Source organism: Schistocerca gregaria, chromosome 8, assembly GCF_023897955.1.
Source record: "Schistocerca gregaria isolate iqSchGreg1 chromosome 8, iqSchGreg1.2, whole genome shotgun sequence".
NCBI classification, from domain to species: Eukaryota; Metazoa; Arthropoda; class Insecta; order Orthoptera; family Acrididae; genus Schistocerca; species Schistocerca gregaria.
The window spans coordinates 101,720,749-101,739,257 of NC_064927.1; the positions used below are offsets into that span (position 1 = coordinate 101,720,749).

Sequence of the window (18,509 nt, forward strand, 5' to 3'; positions counted from 1 at the left end):
GACGGCGGACGGATGTTGAGAGAGGCGGCGCGCACGCGTCTCGCGCGGACACAGGCGCCACAGCGTTGATTGGAAGGAGGTGCGGTGCGGTGCGGTGCGGTGCGGTGCGGTGCGGTGCGGGGATGGGCCCAGGAAAAAAGACGGTCGTGGCCCCTGTCTTGGGTGCGTGTCGACGTCAGCACCGTCGGTGTGGTGTGGTGTGGTGTGGTGTGGGCAGGGAGGGGGGAAAAGCGGGCTGCGGGCTGCGGAGAGAATGGTGTTGGGGAGTAGGCACACATGTGGGCGGGCGCAAAATCGGCCGGTGCCCGTAAACCGCGGCGGGATATTGGGTGGAAAAGAGGGAAATTGTAGAAAGGAAAACAAGCGGAGGGGGCGAATGTGGTGGGGGGGGGACGGGCGGGGGCGAGGCGACAGCTTGCTTTTTCTTTTTTATTTTATTTTGTTGTTGTGTTTTTGTTTTTTTGTTTTTTTGCGTGTGTGTGGCCTTGGAGAGGCTGGTCTTGTCTGGCTTACGCTTTGGGTGCGTGTGTTGGTACTTTTTCGTTTTTTCTTGTTCTGCAGAGCAGGGGCGGGGCGGTGGGAACGGCTGGCTGGCTGTGCCCAGAGGAGGAGGAGGAGGAGGAGGAGGAGACGCTGGCCGCTGGCGGCGGGCCCGGCTCCTGGGGCTGCTGTTGCATGCGCTGTGCAAAGAAAGGAAGAGTGGGTTTGTTTGGCTGGTGAAGTGCATTATTTAAGTGTGGGCTTGCCGGCCTGGCTCCGATGCGCAGGTAGATAGATGCCGGCGGCGACCGCAGGCAGGCGCGTTGTGTGTACAGAGGGACGAGCCATGTGTTTTGCAAGCAGGACGTGGCGTGCCGAGTGGAGAGGAGGCGGCGGCTCGGCTCGGCTCGGCCCGGCCCGGCCCGGCCCGGCCCGGCCCGGTCCGGTCCGGCGGTGCCGCGCTGTTGTCGCGGACGTGAGCGCCCCCTGGCGGGCGGGTGGTTGGCGGCGGCGTGGTGGACGCGTGTGGCAGTTGTGTGCACGGGTTGCTTGGGCGAGTGAGCAGTGGCTGGCAGTGTTGGCGCGTCGTCGGGGAGGTATGTGTTGCGGCCGCGTCTGCTGCGCGCTGCGTCGTTGTGTCGACTGTGTGTGGGCGTGGGCACGTGTGCTCTGCCGAGGGCGTCGTAAAAAAGTGGGTCGCGGTGTGCGTGCGTAGCCCGTGATGATGTATGTGCGTCGCGTCGTTGTGTGCGAAACGGATGCCGAGAGGTGTGTGGTGAGTGCGAAGCGCGAATGTGCGGCGTTTGGCGGTTTCGGTGTGTTTTCTGTTTTTGCGGCGTGAGAGTGGGGCTGGCTGGCTGGCTGGCTGTTGTTGGTTGCCTTGTGTGTGTAGGTTGATGGCGCGACGCGGAGGGGACGCCGTTTGCTGCGTGCCTTGCCTCGCGTGTGTTGGCGCGCCGTGCATGTGTTTGGGTCGTGGGGGCGGTGTTTTTGTTTGTATTTGGATTTTCATTTTTTGGCGTGTTGTGTCGTGTATGGCAAGGGCGAGAGGAGTAGTGCGGTAGTGGTAGTGCAGTAGTGTCGTTGCGGCACGGGCGTCTGGTGGGGCTGTGCGTCGTGGCGGGGAAGGTGTGTAGGTTGCGGCGATGCGGCGAGCCCAGCCCGTCGTTTGACGGTGTGCCGGGTGAGTTGCGCTGCGAATCGAGTGTGTCGGGAAGGGAGCTGCGTGGCGCCTGCGTCCGTTGGCAGCAGGGTCTGTGCTTTTGAGAGTTTTTTGATTTCGGGACGACGACGACGACGACGACGACTGGTTGGTTGGTTGGTTGGTTGGTTGGTTGGTTGGTGGGTGGGGTGGCGTGCGCGTTTGTCGTACTGGGCGAGTCGATTGCCTGCCGGCTGGCGAAAGGTGCGCCGCCGCCCGTCTCGCGCTCTGTTTTTTTTTCTGTGTGTGTCGGCTGCGTTTTGTTTGCGGTGCGCGCGAAAACGGTGGTGCCGAAAGTGTGCCGGCGTGGCGTGGCGTTGCGACCGCGACCGCGACGAGCCGCGGGCGCGCCATTTGGCTGGTGTTGCGTGAAGAGCGGCTGTGTACGGGTAGTGGCTGTAGCCGTACGTGTACGTGCATCGGGCCCGGCCGCCAGCCCAGCCCAGCCGAGTCGGGTGAGCGGAGGCCGACACGTGGTGGTGCTGTGCTCTCTCGGCTCGGGGGGGTTTGTGTGTGTGCGTGCGTGTGTGTCTCGTTCGCTCTCCGGAATCTGCTCGTTCTGCTGATCCCCGCCTGTCGGCGTCGTTTATTTTACTCATTTATTTTTTACCTGTTGTTTGTTTTTCGACGTCGTCTTGCAGTTTTGTCCTTTGCGGCGTGCCGACGACCCGCCGCGCGACCTTATGAAACCCCAAAGCGTGGCGTGGCCGAGCCGCAGCAGCTAAGGGGGTGCGGCCGCCTCGACGCCTTAACCTCCTAAACTTCTTTAAGCCCTTAACGCAGCCACCTAACCTAACCTAAACTAACGTAACCTAACCTAAGCTCTTAGGCCAACCCCCAAGTCGCCTTAACCTAACGTACGTGACCGCAACCTTAGCTTAACGCCTACGTTAAGACGTGACGTCACGTCAACGCTTAACCTAACCCTGACGCCTTCTTAGCCTAACCTGACGTAACCTAAGGTAAGGTAACCGTTGAAAGAAAGAAACCACCTTTGTTTTGACGTTGAGGCGTGTAAGGTCGGCTGTGAGGGCAGATTCGGTGTGTCTGTAGTTGGGGCTGGCTGGTAATTTATTTTGTTTGTTTGTTTATCGTTGTTTTGTTTTGTTTTGTTTTCGCCTGTGGCGGGGGGGTTGGAGCTCCGTCGGCCGGTGCCATGTTGCGCAGGCGGCGATCGTAAAAAAGTAAAAAAAAAGAAAAAAGAAAAAAAAAATGTGTTGGAATGGCTGTGGGTGTTGGCGGGCGAGGCGAGAGGAGGAGGACGGCCCGCGGCCGTGGCCCGACGGCTGCGGGCCGATCGGGAAAACGGCGGAAGGCGATGGGGCGGCGGAGGTGCGTTTGTGCACGGCCGTCATCGCCGCACGACTCGTCTCGTGTGGCTGTGGCGCCGGCCGCGGTGGCCGGGCTGCCGCGGCGACGGTGTGGGAGTTTTGACGAAGGTTTGGCCAATGTGGCGGGTCGTCGGCTGGGGCTGTGGGGGCGGCATTTGGGCGGGGGCGGCGATTCTCGGCGGGCCGACCCAGGCTGTGGCGCGCGGTGGCTGCAGTTTGGCCGTGGTTTGCGGCGCCGCCGCGGCGACTGGTTGGCGACCGTGGTGTCGGTGTGTGTAGCCCCATCCTCGGTGGTTTGAATGGCGCGGGTGGTTGCGGCGCAGGTTGGGGGCTGCTCCGCGCAGGCTGTCGGACGTTGGGCGGTAGCAAGCGCGGGAGGCGCGGCGCGGCGGCGCGCCGAGTGGCGGCCGCTCTCTCGGCCGTCCGCGCCCGCCCGCGACACTGGCTGGGCCAGGCGCGTGCGCGGCTATTCTCTGCTGCGCGCCCCTCGCTGTTGTGCGTCGTCGAAGGAGAGAAGGAAGCGAAACCAAGGGGAAAAAAGAAAAGAGAACAAGCAAAAGATTGCAGACCAGGCGGCTACGAACGAGACTGCCGCGGCACCCGCCGCCACCGGCACTACGAAGAAGGCCAAGTCTGCGTCGTCTGCGAAGAAGCCGCGCGCCAAGCCTGCGCACCCGCGCACCTCTGAGATGGTGACGGCCGCCATCAAGAGTCTGAAGGAGCGCGGCGGGTCGTCGCTGCAGGCGATCAAGAAGTACATTGCCGCGCACTACAAGCTGGACGCGGAGAAGCTGGCGCCCTTTATCAAGAAGTACCTCAAGTCGGCCGTCGTGGCTGGCGAGCTGGTGCAGACGAAGGGGAAGGGCGCGTCGGGCTCTTTCAAGCTTGCCGGCGCCGGCGGCGGGGCGGCCGAGGGCGGCAAGGCTCGTGGTGGCGGTGGTGCGAAGAAGAAGCGCGCCGCTCCGGCCAGCAAGGAGAAGAAGGGGGCCCGTGCGGCCGGCGCAAAGAAGGCTGGCGGCGTGAAGGCGGCGACCGGTCGGAAGGCGGGCGCCGCCAAGAAGGCGTCTGCGGCGTCGGCCGCTCCCGCGGGTGCGAAGAAGGCGGCTGCGGCCAAGCCGGCCAAGGCCAAGTCGCCGTCGAAGGCGAAGAAGGCCGCCAAGGTTCCGACGAAGAAGCCGAAGGCGCCGCGCCCGAAGAAGGCGACGGCGACGCCGTCTAAGGCGAAGGCTTCGCCCAAGAAGAAGAAGTAAAAAGGGCAGGGAAGGGTTGGCGGTTGACACCGTCGCCTGGTGGCTGGCGCGCAACCAGAGGCTGTCGCGCGGTCCCGGACAAAAACAAAAAAACGGCCCTTCTCAGGGCCATCAAAGCACGTCGGGAAAGTGTTGATTGTCGTGTCGTGGTCGGTCGGTTGCCTTGTTGTCTGTCTGTCTTGCTTGCTGGCGTTTGTTTGTTTCATGTGTGGATGGTGTTTGCGTGCCGCGGTGGTTGGATTGTGGGGTCGTTGGCGGGCGTGGGCGGCGGCGCGCGGTTGGTGTTATATAAAGTGTATTTTATTTTTATTATTTTTACCTATTTATTTTGCGCCGCGTTTGTTTGTTTGTCTTGGTGGTGGTTTTGGAATAGTCTTTTTTGGCTTTGCTTTCCGGGCGTCACGTTTTGTGCCGTGGCCTGTGTGGGTGGCGCTATTGACGCTTGCGACTTGGCTCGGCCGGTGCGGTGCTTTTTTTTTTGGAAACGGCGGCGCCGGGCCGGGGGTGGGACGACTGGACTGGAGAGTGAGTGGGGAACTAGTCGTTGCGACCGACAAAGTTTTGCTCGCGACGGAGAGACGTTAGTGGCCCTGAAAAGGGCCGTTTTGCTTGTTTGGCGGTGTGCGGGTTTAGGCGCGCTCGCCGCGGATGCGGCGCGCGAGCTGGATGTCCTTGGGCATGATGGTGACTCGCTTGGCGTGGATTGCGCACAGGTTGGTGTCTTCGAAGAGGCCGACGAGGTAGGCCTCGCTGGCCTCCTGCAGGGCCATGACTGCGGAGCTCTGGAAGCGCAGGTCGGTCTTGAAGTCCTGGGCGATCTCGCGCACTAGGCGCTGGAATGGCAGCTTGCGGATGAGCAGCTCTGTGCTCTTCTGGTAGCGCCTGATTTCTCGCAGGGCGACGGTGCCCGGCCTGTAGCGGTGGGGCTTCTTGACGCCGCCGGTGGCGGGCGCGCTCTTCCTCGCCGCCTTGGTGGCGAGCTGTTTGCGCGGCGCCTTTCCGCCGGTGGACTTGCGGGCCGTTTGCTTTGTCCGGGCCATGGCTACTGCGGATGCGGATGCGGCGTGGAGGATATGCGTGCGCGACGGCGTCCGGTGCTGCCTTGACAACGGGCCCGCGCGGCCCGGTGCTGCGCTTATATGCCCTCGGTGCGCGGTGGTGGGGGGAGGGGAGGGCGGGCCGCGGGGCCCCAGAGTCTATATAGGGGGGCGGCGCGCGCGCTGGGCGCCACAACCGTAGCCGACTCGCTTGCGCCGGGTGAGGAGCCTTGCCTTGCTTTCTGTTTTTTATATTGTTGTGGTTGAGACGCTTGAAGAAGAAGAATGACAGGCCGCGGCAAGGGAGGAAAGGGGCTCGGCAAGGGTGGCGCCAAGCGGCACCGCAAGGTGTTGCGCGACAACATCCAGGGCATCACGAAGCCCGCGATCCGCCGCCTGGCGCGCAGGGGCGGCGTGAAGCGCATCTCTGGTCTGATCTACGAGGAGACGCGCGGAGTGCTGAAGGTGTTCCTGGAGAACGTGATCCGCGACGCGGTGACGTACACTGAGCACGCCAAGCGCAAGACTGTGACGGCCATGGACGTGGTGTACGCCCTGAAGAGGCAGGGGCGCACCCTGTACGGTTTCGGCGGTTAGGCGGTGTGAGACCGAAGGAAGGAAAGAGAGATTGAAAAACGGCCCTTTTCAGGGCCACCACAGTGTTCGGAAGTTGAAAAGTGCGAAAGAGTCTGTGTTGCTGGTTTTTTTTTTTCTTTCTTTTCCTTTTTAGTCTACTTGGCCTTTTAGTTTTGTTTGGAGTTTTTTTGACGTGGTGTGCGGTGCGGTTGGGAGGGAAGGAAGCGTGCCCTTGCGGTTGTGTGAGCTCCTTCCTTCCTTCCTTCCTTCCCCTCCCTCTTTGCTTGTATGCTTCTTGTCGGTGGATGGGCTGTGTGTTGCAGCGCGGCTGAGTGCCGAGGGGTTATTTTTGAGGTGTGTTGTTGTGCGCCATGTGTGCTGGTTAATGGTCGCGAGACTGTGCGTGCGTGGAGTGGAGTGGAGGAGGTGGCCAAGTACGTGTGTACAAGATGGCGGCGCCTGTGTGTGTAAGAAGGAAAAAACCGTACACAGAAAGAGAGAGAGAGAGAGAAAAGTGGTGCGACGAACGACTGGAATTCTGCTTTGGACGTAGGTTTGTGTGGTGGCCCTGAAAAGGGCCGATTGTTTTGTTTTTGAGCCGAGGCGGCAAATGGCGCGCTGCGTGCCAAGGGAGCACGCGGCGGTGCCGATTGCGCTGTCTCTCTTTTAGGCCTTCTTCTCGGTCTTCTTTGGCAGCAGGACGGCCTGGATGTTGGGCAGGACACCTCCCTGTGCGATGGTGACGCCCGACAAGAGCTTGTTGAGCTCCTCGTCGTTGCGTATGGCGAGCTGCAGGTGGCGCGGGATGATGCGCGTCTTCTTGTTGTCGCGGGCCGCGTTTCCGGCCAGCTCGAGCACCTCAGCCGCGAGGTACTCCATGACGGCGGCGAGGTAGACGGGCGCCCCGGCGCCGACGCGCTCGGCGTAGTTTCCCTTGCGCAGGAGGCGGTGGATTCTGCCGACCGGGAACTGGAGCCCAGCCCTGCTTGAGCGGGACTTTGACTTGCCCTTGACTTTGCCTCCCTTTCCGCGTCCGGACATGGCGATGGGCTAGTTTCGAAAGAAGCGAGAAAGAAAAGCACAACGCAAACGGTGCGAGCCGCAGCGAGTCGAGCAGCGGAGTGCGTGCCGGCGCCGGTCCCTCTCCTCTCTTTTTTCCTCTACTGTTAGAGTGGGGTGTTGGTGGAGGTTGTTGTCGAATTTGGACATTTCCTCCTCTTTTGTTTTTTTTGTTGTTTTTATAACTGGTCTTTTGTGTTTTGCTGTTTTTTTGAGAGATGTCGTTTAACTAATTGTGCTACTGGAGGAGTAGCGACTTAGGTCTTTTGTATCTGTTCCCATTCTGTTCGTATTGCCCAAGGGTGTTTATTAGGTCATTTTGTGAATTTCGTGCCGTGGCGTAGAAAACTTCTGCCATGGCACGAAACCGTGTTGTTAGCGGCTCTATGTCTGCAGCTTCGTGCAGGTCCGCCGCGGGGAAGCGCATGGGGACGTGTAAGGCCCGTCTTAGCGCTCTATTTTGGACCTTCTGTAAGCGATCTATCGTCGATCTGGCTGCATAGCCCCATACAGGGCACGCATATTCCAGTATCGGTCGAATTAGACTTCGATAGATAGCTACTCCTGTTGCGGGGTCGAGGGAACTGGTGCTGTTTAATACAGGGTACAGGATCTGCATCCTGGCGTGAGTCTTTCTGCGAAGTTCCTCTATGTGACACTTCCATGTCAGGCGTCTGTCAAGTGTGACACCGAGGTACTTCGCAGAATTTCTCCATGGCAAGTTCTGCCCCTGTAATCGCAGCAGTTGGTATGGTCTTCTTGGGGGTCGGCGTTTCCCGTAACGTCTGGTGAGCAGCATGGCTTGTGTTTTTTCCGAGTTTATTGTTATTCGCCACTGCTTGGCCCAGTTTTCTGTCCTGTTTAGGGCGGTTTGCAGACGCCTTGTAGCCAGGTTCCTGTTTGTCGAGCAGGAGAAGAATGCAGTGTCATCTGCATATTGTGCAGTGTGTACATGCTGAGTCATAGGGATGTCAGCAGTGTAGACACTGTAGAGGATGGGTCCCAGGACCGAGCCCTGGGGCACACCTGCACCGATCCTTCTCCTGGTCGACAGGGATCCATCGATCTTAACTGAAAAAGTCCTACCGGAGAGATAGTTTTTAACTATTTTGACGATCTTTCCGGGGAAGCCTAGGGTGTACATCTTGTGTAGTATCCCGGTGTGCCAGACTGAGTCAAAGGCTTTTGCCACGTCTAGCAAGACAAGCCCGCAGTAGCCCTTTCGGTTGAAGCTGTCCGTAGCTGCTTCAACCACCCTCATAATTTGCTGGGGGGCGGAGTGTCTTTGCCTGAATCCGAATTGGAATTTCGGCAGAATCTGCTCTCTTGTGATATGGTCCTGTATGGGGGTTAGTAGGAGGCGCTCATAAAGTTTACTGAGGGTAGGCAGTAGACTAATTGGTCTATAGTGTTGCGGGAACACCGGGTCTTTTCCTGGTTTTGCGATCGCAATGACTTCTGCGTGCTTCCACTGCGCCGGGAATTTTTGTGATCGCGTCAGTTCATTAACTATATCGGTCAGGTGGGTGATTGCCAGAGGCGGGAGGAGTTTCAGCAATTCATTTGTGACCTGGTCGTGACCCGGGGTCTTCCTGGTGGGCAGCGACTTGATGCAGTGCGCCACGTCTTCAGTACTGAAGAGTGGCGTGTAGTCATCTTCGTCGTCTGCTTCCAGGAACACGGCCAGTTCTCGGCGGACTGTTGCAACGTGTTCTCTGTCCTGTACTTCTGCTGGTCTGAACTGTTTTTCGAACACGTCGGCTAGTGCGTTAGCTTTGTCAATGGGGCTGAACTGCAGTCCGCGTTCGCCATGCAGTGGTGGCATTTTCGCGCGTCTTTTTGTGTACTGTTTGGTGGCTTGCCATAAGCTATTGTCTTCTAGTTTGAGAGCTGAGAGCCTTGCTGACCATTGTTGGTTGCGGTATTCATTGAGATCTGCTTTCAGCTCTCTCTGTAGCCTATTGAGTAGCCTCCGCGTGACCTTGTTTCTGGTGAGCTTCCACTCTTTGGCGATCCTGTTTTTGTGCCGTATTTGCGCAAGCAAGTGCGGGGGGAGTTGCCTGGAGCGGGGGGGCCCCACTTGAGGCGGTGTGGCTCCCTCAGCAGCTTGCAGGATCGCTCTTGTGAGGTCGTCTAGTGCCTGTTCTACTGTCTCTGCAGTTGGAGGCGGGGTCTGGGCAAGTTCAGTTGCTATTGCGTTGCTGAATTGCTCTTTATTGATGCGCTTGTACGTCGCATGTCGTTGTGGGATAGAGAGCCATTCTCCCATATCGACCTCAAAAATCACGGGATTGTGGTCCGACGACATTCTGTTTACCGATGTCGCGGATACAAAGCCCACCAGATTCTTTGTGATGGCTATGTCGAGGACGTCCGGTCTTCCTCCGTTCTTTGGGAAGTGTGTCGGTTCCTCTGGGCCCCATATTTGTAACTGGTGTGTGCGCGCGAGTCGTTGCAGCTGTTGACCAGCTTGGTTTCGGTGTCTCGAGTTCCAGTCCGCGTGCTTGGCGTTTAGGTCCCCTGCTATTAGCAGTTTGCCTCTAATACGGCTAAGTGCAGCTATGTCGTCCTCTTCTAGTCTTTGGGAAGGGGGGCGATACACTGCAACGACTGTTAGGGGGCCAGTTACTGTGGCCACTTCGATTGCCGCCGTTTCTATTTCTGTTGTATTTGGGGGGTATACTTGGTGGTGTCTGATTCCTTTTTTGACATATACCGCGACCCCGCCTCCGTGAGTGGGTCGGTCGTTTCTGTAGCAAATGTAGTTTGGTACAGAAACTCGTAGTCCTGGTTTGAGGAATGTTTCTCCCACTAGGCATATGTCAACGTTTTCGTCCTGTATGAATTCTCTAAACTCCATGGGTTGGCGAGTGAGGTTGTCTGCGTTAAACGCGCATATTTTGAGACCTTGTATATTAGGTCTCCTATCCATGGTGGGGGACAGTTTTCCCTGGGGCTGTCGCTGCTACAGGCGACTGCTGTGCTGCCGATCTGAGGTCGGCGGGGAGTTGCGTCAATGTTGCTAGTATACCTACTAGCTGGGTCATCTGTGCCTGTAGCAGCTGGATGGACGACGCGAGTTGCTGGATTGTAGCAGACTCGACTGCTTCTCGCGGACTGATTTGTGGGTGGCATGGAGGACTGGCTTCCCTAGGACTTTCTTCAGCTTGGGGAACCTGGTTGCTGCTGTGTTGTGGTGGAAGTGGGTGGCTCGGCGGGTCAGGTGGGTCACCGGCAAGCGCGCGGGAATATGCGGTGGATGCGAAGACCTGCGTCTTTACGGTATCGTGTTGTCTTCTCTGGGGAGGTGGGGGAGGTGGCCTGGGCGCTGGTATGTTTTTGGTGTGATTCGGGGCTTTACTGATGTTTTTGCCCCTCTGCCTGTCCCTCAGAGCTCTGTATTCAGGGCATCCTAGGTAACTGGCGGGGTGCGCTCCTTTACAATTAGCGCACTTTTCTTTTCCCTCCCCCCTTGGCAATTTGCACTGGTCGTACGTGTGCTGCTCCGTGCATCTGACGCACACCACTGGCATCGTGCAATCTCGCGCGATGTGCCCAAGGGCCTGGCAGTTGTAGCATCGCCCTGGGCCCGATTTCTTCTTAAGTTTCTCAGGAGTGACCTTTAGGGCCAGTATCCTTTTGACCTCCCAGATCTTTCGATTTTGTGCAGAATCTGGGAGGGTGACCGTATGGAGGGGCCAGGGTCGATTCGGTCGCGTCAACACCACCGAGCTGACCTCAAAACCTTCCTCCTGTAGAAACTTTTTGATGTCAGCTGTGTCGGTGGTGTGTGGCACTCCGCGGAAGACCAGTCTAATTGGCCTTCTCGCTGCTAGTGGGAAGGTGTAGAAGTGAAACTTCCGCTCCTCGAGCACCTTCCTCACTGCCTTATAGTCGTCAACGTTCTTTAGCGTGATTTTAACTTTGTCACCGCCTGTTGTTTTGGCGGTGAACCTGCTTTCCCCTATCGAGTTCGATATGACGTCGTACAGTGCTTTATAGTTGTTTTCAAACTGTACGACTATCGGTGGGATTCTGAGGCTTTTTTGGTCATTTTCCTCAGTGTCGTTTGTACGTTGCGACTCGTCTCGTTCAGATTCTCCCATTACATCGAATCTATTGGCGGTGATGATTGGGGCTGGTGTCACTACGATGGGAGATCGACTGGCGGTTTTTCGTGCCAGCTGGAATCCCTCGTCGTCTGTTTCTTGCGCGGCGGTCCCTACGTCACTTGCGCATCGCTCGCTCCCCTCGGCAACGCTCCGAGGTTCCCCCGCTACGGCATTCTCTCGCGGCGGCGAGCCCGCGCCGGCGGCATCAGATTGCTTCCGCCGAACGCGCGCACCCGCCTCCGCGCCTTCCTGCTTTTGCGCATTCACCTCGGCGCGCAGCCGCGTGGCCGCCTCGGGGCGCGCGCTAGCCGCCGCAGCGCCGGCGCTTTGTTCTGCTACCTGCCCCTGCCGGCCGCCGCTACACGTGGCCAGGTCGGCCTTTGTGTTGGCAGGTACGGACGGCCCAGGCGCGGCTGACCCGACCGCGTCCGCCACGTCCGGCCGCCGCTCTGCGGCGGGTTTACGCGAGGTGGTCTTTCGCTTCTTTGCCGGTGACCCAGTTTTGACCTTTTTGTTTCTTTTGGGTGATTTATTTGTTTTCGCCTTAATTAGGCGGGCATTCGATGGTGTTTTATCACCCTTGGGCAGTATCCTCGGCTCTTTCCAAGCTCTTTCGAGCTTCTTTTGATATTTGACCTTATCCTTGCCGGTGAGGCCCGCGATTGCGTTAAGCAACAGCAATCGCGAGCTCGGGCTGATCCCGCCCTGGCTGCCCGTTAGGTCCGTCCTGTTGACCTCGTAGCAACCAGGGGCGTTTTCTTTCTCCGTGACCGTCAGTTTCACTGGGGTGTCCATGTCCAGACTCGGAGGGATGGCTGCCAGGGGGTGTCGGTGTCTGCTTTCCGTTGGCACCGTTAGGTATCAGGCAGAACAGTCCGACCCTAACAATTCTAACACGCGCGGGTATCTGGCCGTTGACCAGGCCCTGACGTGTAACTTCCCTACTCTTGGGGGGGAGCAGAGCTAGTCTCCGCGGCAGCAGGAGTACCTGTCGCAGCCGAAGTGCTCGAACCGGCCGAAAAAGCGAACCGCGGCAGCAAGAAGACGCGCACCAAAACGCGCCAACCCACAGCCCGCAACACGCAACGACAATTTGCTCGCAAGCCGCCGACAAATCAGCCCTTTGCCCCGCAATCTTCTTGCAACTCCGCTCCTAATTTGAGAAAATCAGGAGCTCGGAAGCCTTAGTGCCGAACCGTCCAGCTAGAGCGCTAGGACAATCAGCGACTAAACTCGCAAGCGAGTTCCTATGGCTGAGTAGCAACGAAGAGGGAGAGTACTAGCGCAGCCCCGCACACGCGTCCGCACTCTCCAGAAGCTACTCAGCGAATGCCGGCGCCGGCGGGGTGGGGGTCCTTTATGGGCTCGGGTGCGGCGGCCGGTTGCGCGCGCGCCCCATTGGTCGGCGGCCGCAGCAGGGCGAGCTGGTAAAGGTGCGGCGGCGGCGTGCGGCGGGTGCCACTGTGTGGGGAGACGCTGACTGGAGCGGAGCGCTTGACTGACTGACTGACTGCGCGTGCCTGCCTGCCTGCCTGTTTGTTCGTGATGCCGCCCAAGACTAGCGGGAAAGCCGCCAAGAAGGCTGGCAAGGCGCAGAAGAACATTTCGAAGGGCGACAAGAAGAAGAAGCGCAAGAGGAAGGAGAGCTATGCCATCTACATCTACAAGGTGCTGAAGCAGGTGCACCCTGACACGGGCACTCTTCGAAGGCGATGAGCATCATGAACAGCTTCGTGAACGACATTTTCGAGCGCATTGCGGCCGAGGCTTCTCGCCTGGCGCACTACAACAAACGCTCGACCATCACGTCCCGCGAGATCCAGACCGCTGTGCGGCTCTTGCTGCCTGGCGAGCTGGCCAAGCACGCGGTGAGCGAGGGCACGAAGGCGGTGACCAAGTACACGAGCTCCAAGTAAGGAGGTGGCTCTTGGAAATAGGAGGCTCGTCCGCGGCGCGGCGGAGAAAAGAAAAAACGGCCCTTTTCAGGGCCACCAAAATGCCTTTGCGGGAAGGGCGGAATTGTTGTTGTTGTTGTTGTGAGCGGGTGGACGGCGGCACAGCTGTAGCTGTGGTGTGGTGCGGCGCCGGCGCCGGCGCCTTTGGTTTTGGTGTGACGTTGGGATACGCACTTTAGCCACAGCCGGGTCGTGGGCGTGGGTGTTTCGAGACGTGTTGGTGTTAGGGGGGCGGATCGCTGGAGTTGGCTTGTTTGATATATTTTTTTGTCCCCTTTGTATGGTATGGCCGGAGGTGTGGAACGGAAAGCAAACCGCGATTGTCGGATGTCACACCGTTGGTGGCGAGGGTGAGAAACACGTTGCCGCCTACAGCTGCTTCTACGCCGAGCGGGTGGGTTAAGTTAGTTGGTTGGTTGGGCGACGTAAAAGTGGAGCGTGGAGGTGTGTGTGAACGTGAGGAGACACGCATTGTATTGTATTGTATTTGTACGCGCGAGGTGAGTTAGGAGACCACGCGCCACGACGTACGGTGCCCTCTTTCGACCTGACGTCTGACGTCTGGTTTTTGTTTGTGGAGGCGGTGTCGTCATTCTGGATGTACGTGTATTTTCCGCTCAGTTGAGTGAGGTGACGCGAGACGACGGCGTCGGTGGTGGTTTATTTTTTTTGTTTTGTTGTTGGCGCCCCGTGGATGAAGAGGGGCACCCGACGGTAACGAGAGGTTGCACTTTGTGATCGGTCGAATGTCCGGGGAGCGAGGAATAGGGTGGGGGGTTGAAAAGAAACGCCAGTGTAGGGCAACGGGACGGTGAACGTTCCCGTGGTGTCGGAGGTGTGCAGTGGGGGGGGGAGAAAAAAAAAAAAAAGCGCGTAACGGCGCGGCTGCTGTAAGTGTCTGCCGTGGTGGAAACGTTCTCTCCAACTTTGGTGGTGTCCCCAGTGTGTTTTGTTGTTCTCTATATCGTGTGTCCCCTCGCACAAGACGCTCTCTGGGCGGGTTTGATTCATTCATTTTTGCATTGTCACGTAGCGTAGAATGGAATGCGCAAGAGTTGAGTGAGACTGGCGACGGTATATGGTCTGAGCAGCGTCAGCTGCACCGCACTCCCCGGAAAAGAATCTTGGATGCCGTGCTAACTGAAATTTGGTGGACGGGGTTCTCAAGGCTGTTTTCCTATTTTGTTGTTTGTCTAGTTAAGATGGTGAAATGACGTCGAAGAAGCAGTATTGTGCTCACAGAAACGGAAACAAACTGTTATGGAAATGCCCTAGTTTTGATGAAAGGAAAATGTGTTTGAATACAGGATGGTAAAGACCAAGTGCGTTGAAAGAAACGTTGTGAAGGAACGAACGTTCCCTGAATTGGTTTCTTTTTGTTCCCGAGTTGTGTACAATGGACGACGGTTGTGCCATATCGCAGCATTGCATCATCCCCAGGTTTTATTTCAATTGAGCGATAAAAAAAGGAAAAAGAGAAGAACAAGAACACTATCGAAATGGTCTATGGTGTGTGACCCACAATTGTTGTCTTTAAATCACTTACCCAACCATGTCGTAAAAATATTATTATTTTTTTTTTTTTTTACAGTGGCTGGCCAATGACCTAGATATAACAGAGAGAGAAACACATGGCGTGTCAGATGTTTGTTTTGTTTTCCCCCCCCGTCAAGTGGCAAATGCGAACACCGTGAGCTGTAATTGACGATCGACACTAGTATGGCGCGAAAAGGGGGTGCGACCTGTGCAGTTGTGGGCGAAACTTTGGGTGATGGGCTGTCATGCGGCATCGCGTGCGTTCATTACCCCTCGGCGGCGGCGCCGCAGCTCCGTCCAGCTCGCGCTCTCGGAAACAACCCTCTCGTAATGCCGCGTCTCCGTCACTGCAATTTTCAAAGGGAAACCTGTGTGGCCGGTGGGGGTGTGTCAACCGTTGGCCTCAAGCTCCGCCGACAAAAAGTGTTGAGTGTATCCAGTGTGAGAGAGGTTGACGCTTTTCGTGGTGTGTGTGTGTGTGTGTGGCAATGTTTTGAAAAGTTTGCAACGTACGTTGAGAAGTGTTGACGCTGAAACTTGCGGGCTGTGTGGCCCTGGTGGTTGGCTGGCTGGAGACGCGGGCGTGTCCAGTCGGTCGGTTGTTGTGGCTGAAAGGTACGTATACGGTTCCGCCGTCCCGTCGGAACTGCGTCTGTCTGGAAGGTATGACGTGACGTGCAGTTTTTATTAGGTCAGCCTCGTTGTGTATTGTTCCATTTGTTGCTCACTCGTCACCCGTATTTGGTGTGGCGATGTATGTGGACGTACTGCTGGATCAGTGTCAGGGTTTCCGTGGGAGGTGTTGGTTGGGTTGGATTTGCCTGACACGGCTGAGTCCGCAATTGGCCTGCCGTTCGTTGATGTGATATGTGGGTTCTGAGGAAGAATGTGTACGAGATAGTTGCCCTGCCCTGCCCTGCCCTTTCTTTCGCGTTCGTGTGTGCCCCCCTTGCCGAGTGGGGGGGGGGGAATGGGATGGACGGATCCGTTGCTGTTGCTGTCACCGTCAAGACAACGCACGCACGCACGCACCCCTGTCCTACGAGAAGGTGTGTCAACCGGGGTTTCGGTAGTCGTGTGTGTAGGGGACGGGGAGAAGCAAAGTGGAGAGTGCGGCACGGGCAGAGAGTGGAATTGGGGCGCGTTGATGTTGGGAAACATCCCCCAAGGGTTGCGGGATGATGTGGCGGTGAGAGCGGGGGGCGGGGGAGAAAAGAAAAGCGAAAAAGAACTAAGGAAGAGGAGGAGGCGTGCGTGTGCGCAGTGGCGGGGCCCCAAAGACCTGTCGTGTGGTGTCGGCCGAACGCGAACGCGAACGCGTGTGCGGGGCAGCGTCGGCACGGAGAAGCAAGGAGGAGAGAGAGAGAGAGAGAGAGAGAGAGAGAGAGAGAGAGAGAGAGAGAGCTGGTCTGATGGGTATTTTTTACCCCCTGTACTCGAAGGACCGGATCTGTCCTTGATCCCTGCCTTCTGTCTGATTATGTTGGGTAACAAAATGATGGGATGATAGGGTCTCTTGGGTGTGTGTAGATGTTTGTTGTTTAAGTGAGTGTTATGGTGTTTTTATTTTATTTTTGTTTATCATGGTATGTTGTAGTTTGTGGTGTTTTGTCGTGATGGGAAATGTCGTTCTTGGGTCGGGTGGATTTTGTCCCAGATTTCTGATGAGTGGGTGGTTCGAATCCGTGGTTTGGTGGAAAAAAAAACTTTATGGATTTTTCTTTGGATGATTTCCGGGATTTTGAGTATGTTATGGTTTGTGTATATGTCTCGGTTTGTCTGGTACCGGCCGGCATCAGCAGCAATTCTGAAGTATTTGTTCTGCACCCTTTTTTACTCTTGTTATGTTGGTGTCTGCGGCCATTGACCAGATTTTCAGAGCCGTAAGTAATGGCTGGTTCCTATGACGGTTTTGAAGATTTTCTTTTTGGCGCGCATATTTATTCTGTTTCCTTTGATGATTGGGTACAGTCTGAATATTGCTGCTGCAGCCTTGTTACAAACGTGTGTAACATGGTCTCTAAATGTCAACCTCTTGTCCAGCTTGATGCCTAGATACTTTATTGTGCCTGACCATGGAAGATTGTTATTTCTGAGGCGTATATGCAGGTTAGGAGGTATTCTTTTTGAATGTGAATCGTATTGTATTGCTTGGGTTTTCTCCGCGTTTATTGTTTTTTTGTTTCCATTGGTTAGCCCATTTCTGGATGGATTGTAGGTGTTGCTCTATTTTTGTGACTCTATATTGCAGGTTAGAACTGCTGCGGTAGACTGCAGTGTCGTCTGCAAATAGTGACAAGTGTCCTCCCAGCTGTTTGTTTGTGTATATTGAGTAGAGAATGGGCCCCAGCACTGAGCCTTGCGGGACTCTAGCCTCTATGGATCTAGTGTTACTTGCCGCTCCTGGTACATGGACATAGAATGCTCTGTTGCGGAGAAAAGAAGCAATAATGTGGATGGGGCAGTTGTACTGGTGGAGCTTGTAGATAAGGCGTTATCCGAATGCTTTTCCAATGTCAAGCAGGACTGCTCCAGTACTGTGTCTAATGTTTCTGGCCTGACATATGTGCTCGACTAGTCTGGTCACCTGGTGGGTGGTGCTGTGTTCTTCGCGGAATCGGAATTGTTGTGGGATGATTATGTTGTTATCCTTTAAGAATTGAATTTCTTCAGTTCAGTTTGAATGAGCTTTCCGAGAACCTTTCCAAGGAAGTTGGCCTATAGTTTTGCGGAAATAATAAGTCCTTGTTTGGCTTTGGTAATGTGATGACTCGGGCCTGTTTCCAAGTAGTTTAGTCTGAAGCAAGCATTATATATTGATGTTAGATAGATAATTGATAGTTGCTGGAGGTAGGTGATGTAGTAGTTGCGGTTTGATGGAATCTGGGCCTGATGCCTTCTTAGGATGTGTGTATGTTTGTGATGTGATAAGATATGGGGTTTCTGCGTTTATTGGATTGTGAAAGATGTTCTGATCGGGGCACTTAGGATGCGGTTTTACCCTTCTGAGTACCATTTCCTGGTGGTCATCAGTTTCGTCATCTACCGCTTCTGGTGCTTGGAATTGCCTTTCTAGTGAATCCGCCAGTGCTTCAGCTCGGTCTGTGGGGTCGTTCCTTCCCCATGTAGATGTAGATGTTTCGTGTTTAGTTTACGAGTTTTAAGAAATTTCCAGAATTTTTCCTGGTCCCTTTCTGCTTCTCGTAACGTTTCCTCCCACGCCTCGCTACGGTGGTTTTCGGAGCTCTCTTTTTGATCCTCCCGGCCAATTGCTCTGATTTTCGTCGGTCGGCTGGGTCCCTGTAGTTTTGCCATCTCTTTCTGGCGCGCGCGGGCTGCGGTTGGCGCCTTTGGTGGCAACGGCCAGGGCAAGCAGCGGTGTGTGGTGTGGTGCGGGGCGGGCAGGGGCAGGGGCAGTGGTGGTTGACGGATGGCCTGGGGGCCGAAAAACGGGCCGGCCGGCGGACGGCGGACGGATGTTGAGAGAGGCGGTGCGCACGCGTCTCGCGCGGACACAGGCGCCACAGCGTTGATTGGAAGGAGGTGCGGTGCGGTGCGGTGATGGGCCCAGGAAAAAAGACGGTCGTGACCCCTGTCTTGGGTGCGTGTCGACGTCAGCACGTCGGTGTAGTGTGGTGTGGGCAGGGAGGGGGGAAAAGTGGGCTGCGGGCTGCGGAGGGAATGGTGGTGGGGAGTAGGCACATGTGGGCGGGCGCAAAATCGGCCGGTGCCGTAAACCGCGGCGGGATATTGGGTGGAAAAGAGGGAAATTGTAGAAAGGAAAACAAGCGGAGGGGGCGAACGTGGTGGCGGTTGTGTTTGTGGGCATGTGGTGGGGGGACGGGCGGGGGCGAGGCGACAGCTTGCTTTTTCTTTTTTATTTTATTTTATTTTGTTGTTGTTGTTGTTGTTGTTGTTGGTTTTTTTTTGCGTGTGTGTGGCCTTGGAGAGGCTGGTCTGTCTGGCTACGCT

The 18,509-nt window shown here is 56.5% G+C and overlaps 2 protein-coding genes across 2 annotated transcripts; one reads left to right on the forward strand and one right to left on the reverse strand.

Annotated features, from left to right (window-relative positions):
- The first annotated feature begins 5,581 nt into the window (after window positions 1-5,581).
- LOC126284194 (histone H4) lies at window positions 5,582-5,921 on the forward strand. The gene has a single exon (XM_049982949.1). It carries the CDS (start codon window positions 5,585-5,587, stop codon window positions 5,894-5,896), a length of 312 nt encoding a protein of 103 aa, XP_049838906.1. The 5' UTR covers window positions 5,582-5,584; the 3' UTR covers window positions 5,897-5,921.
- Window positions 5,922-6,541: 620 nt separating this feature from the next.
- On the reverse strand, window positions 6,542-6,926 carry LOC126284190 (histone H2A). The gene has a single exon (XM_049982946.1). It carries the CDS (start codon window positions 6,914-6,916, stop codon window positions 6,542-6,544), a length of 375 nt encoding a protein of 124 aa, XP_049838903.1. The 5' UTR covers window positions 6,917-6,926.
- Between the last annotated feature and the right edge of the window lie 11,583 nt (window positions 6,927-18,509).

Bases quoted from the DNA above. Each gene is read 5' to 3' on its own strand.
- LOC126284194 (XM_049982949.1), top strand. From the start codon at position 5,585: ATGACAGGCCGCGGCAAGGGAGGAAAGGGGCTCGGCAAGGGTGGCGCC.
- LOC126284190 (XM_049982946.1), bottom strand. From the start codon at position 6,916: ATGTCCGGACGCGGAAAGGGAGGCAAAGTCAAGGGCAAGTCAAAGTCC.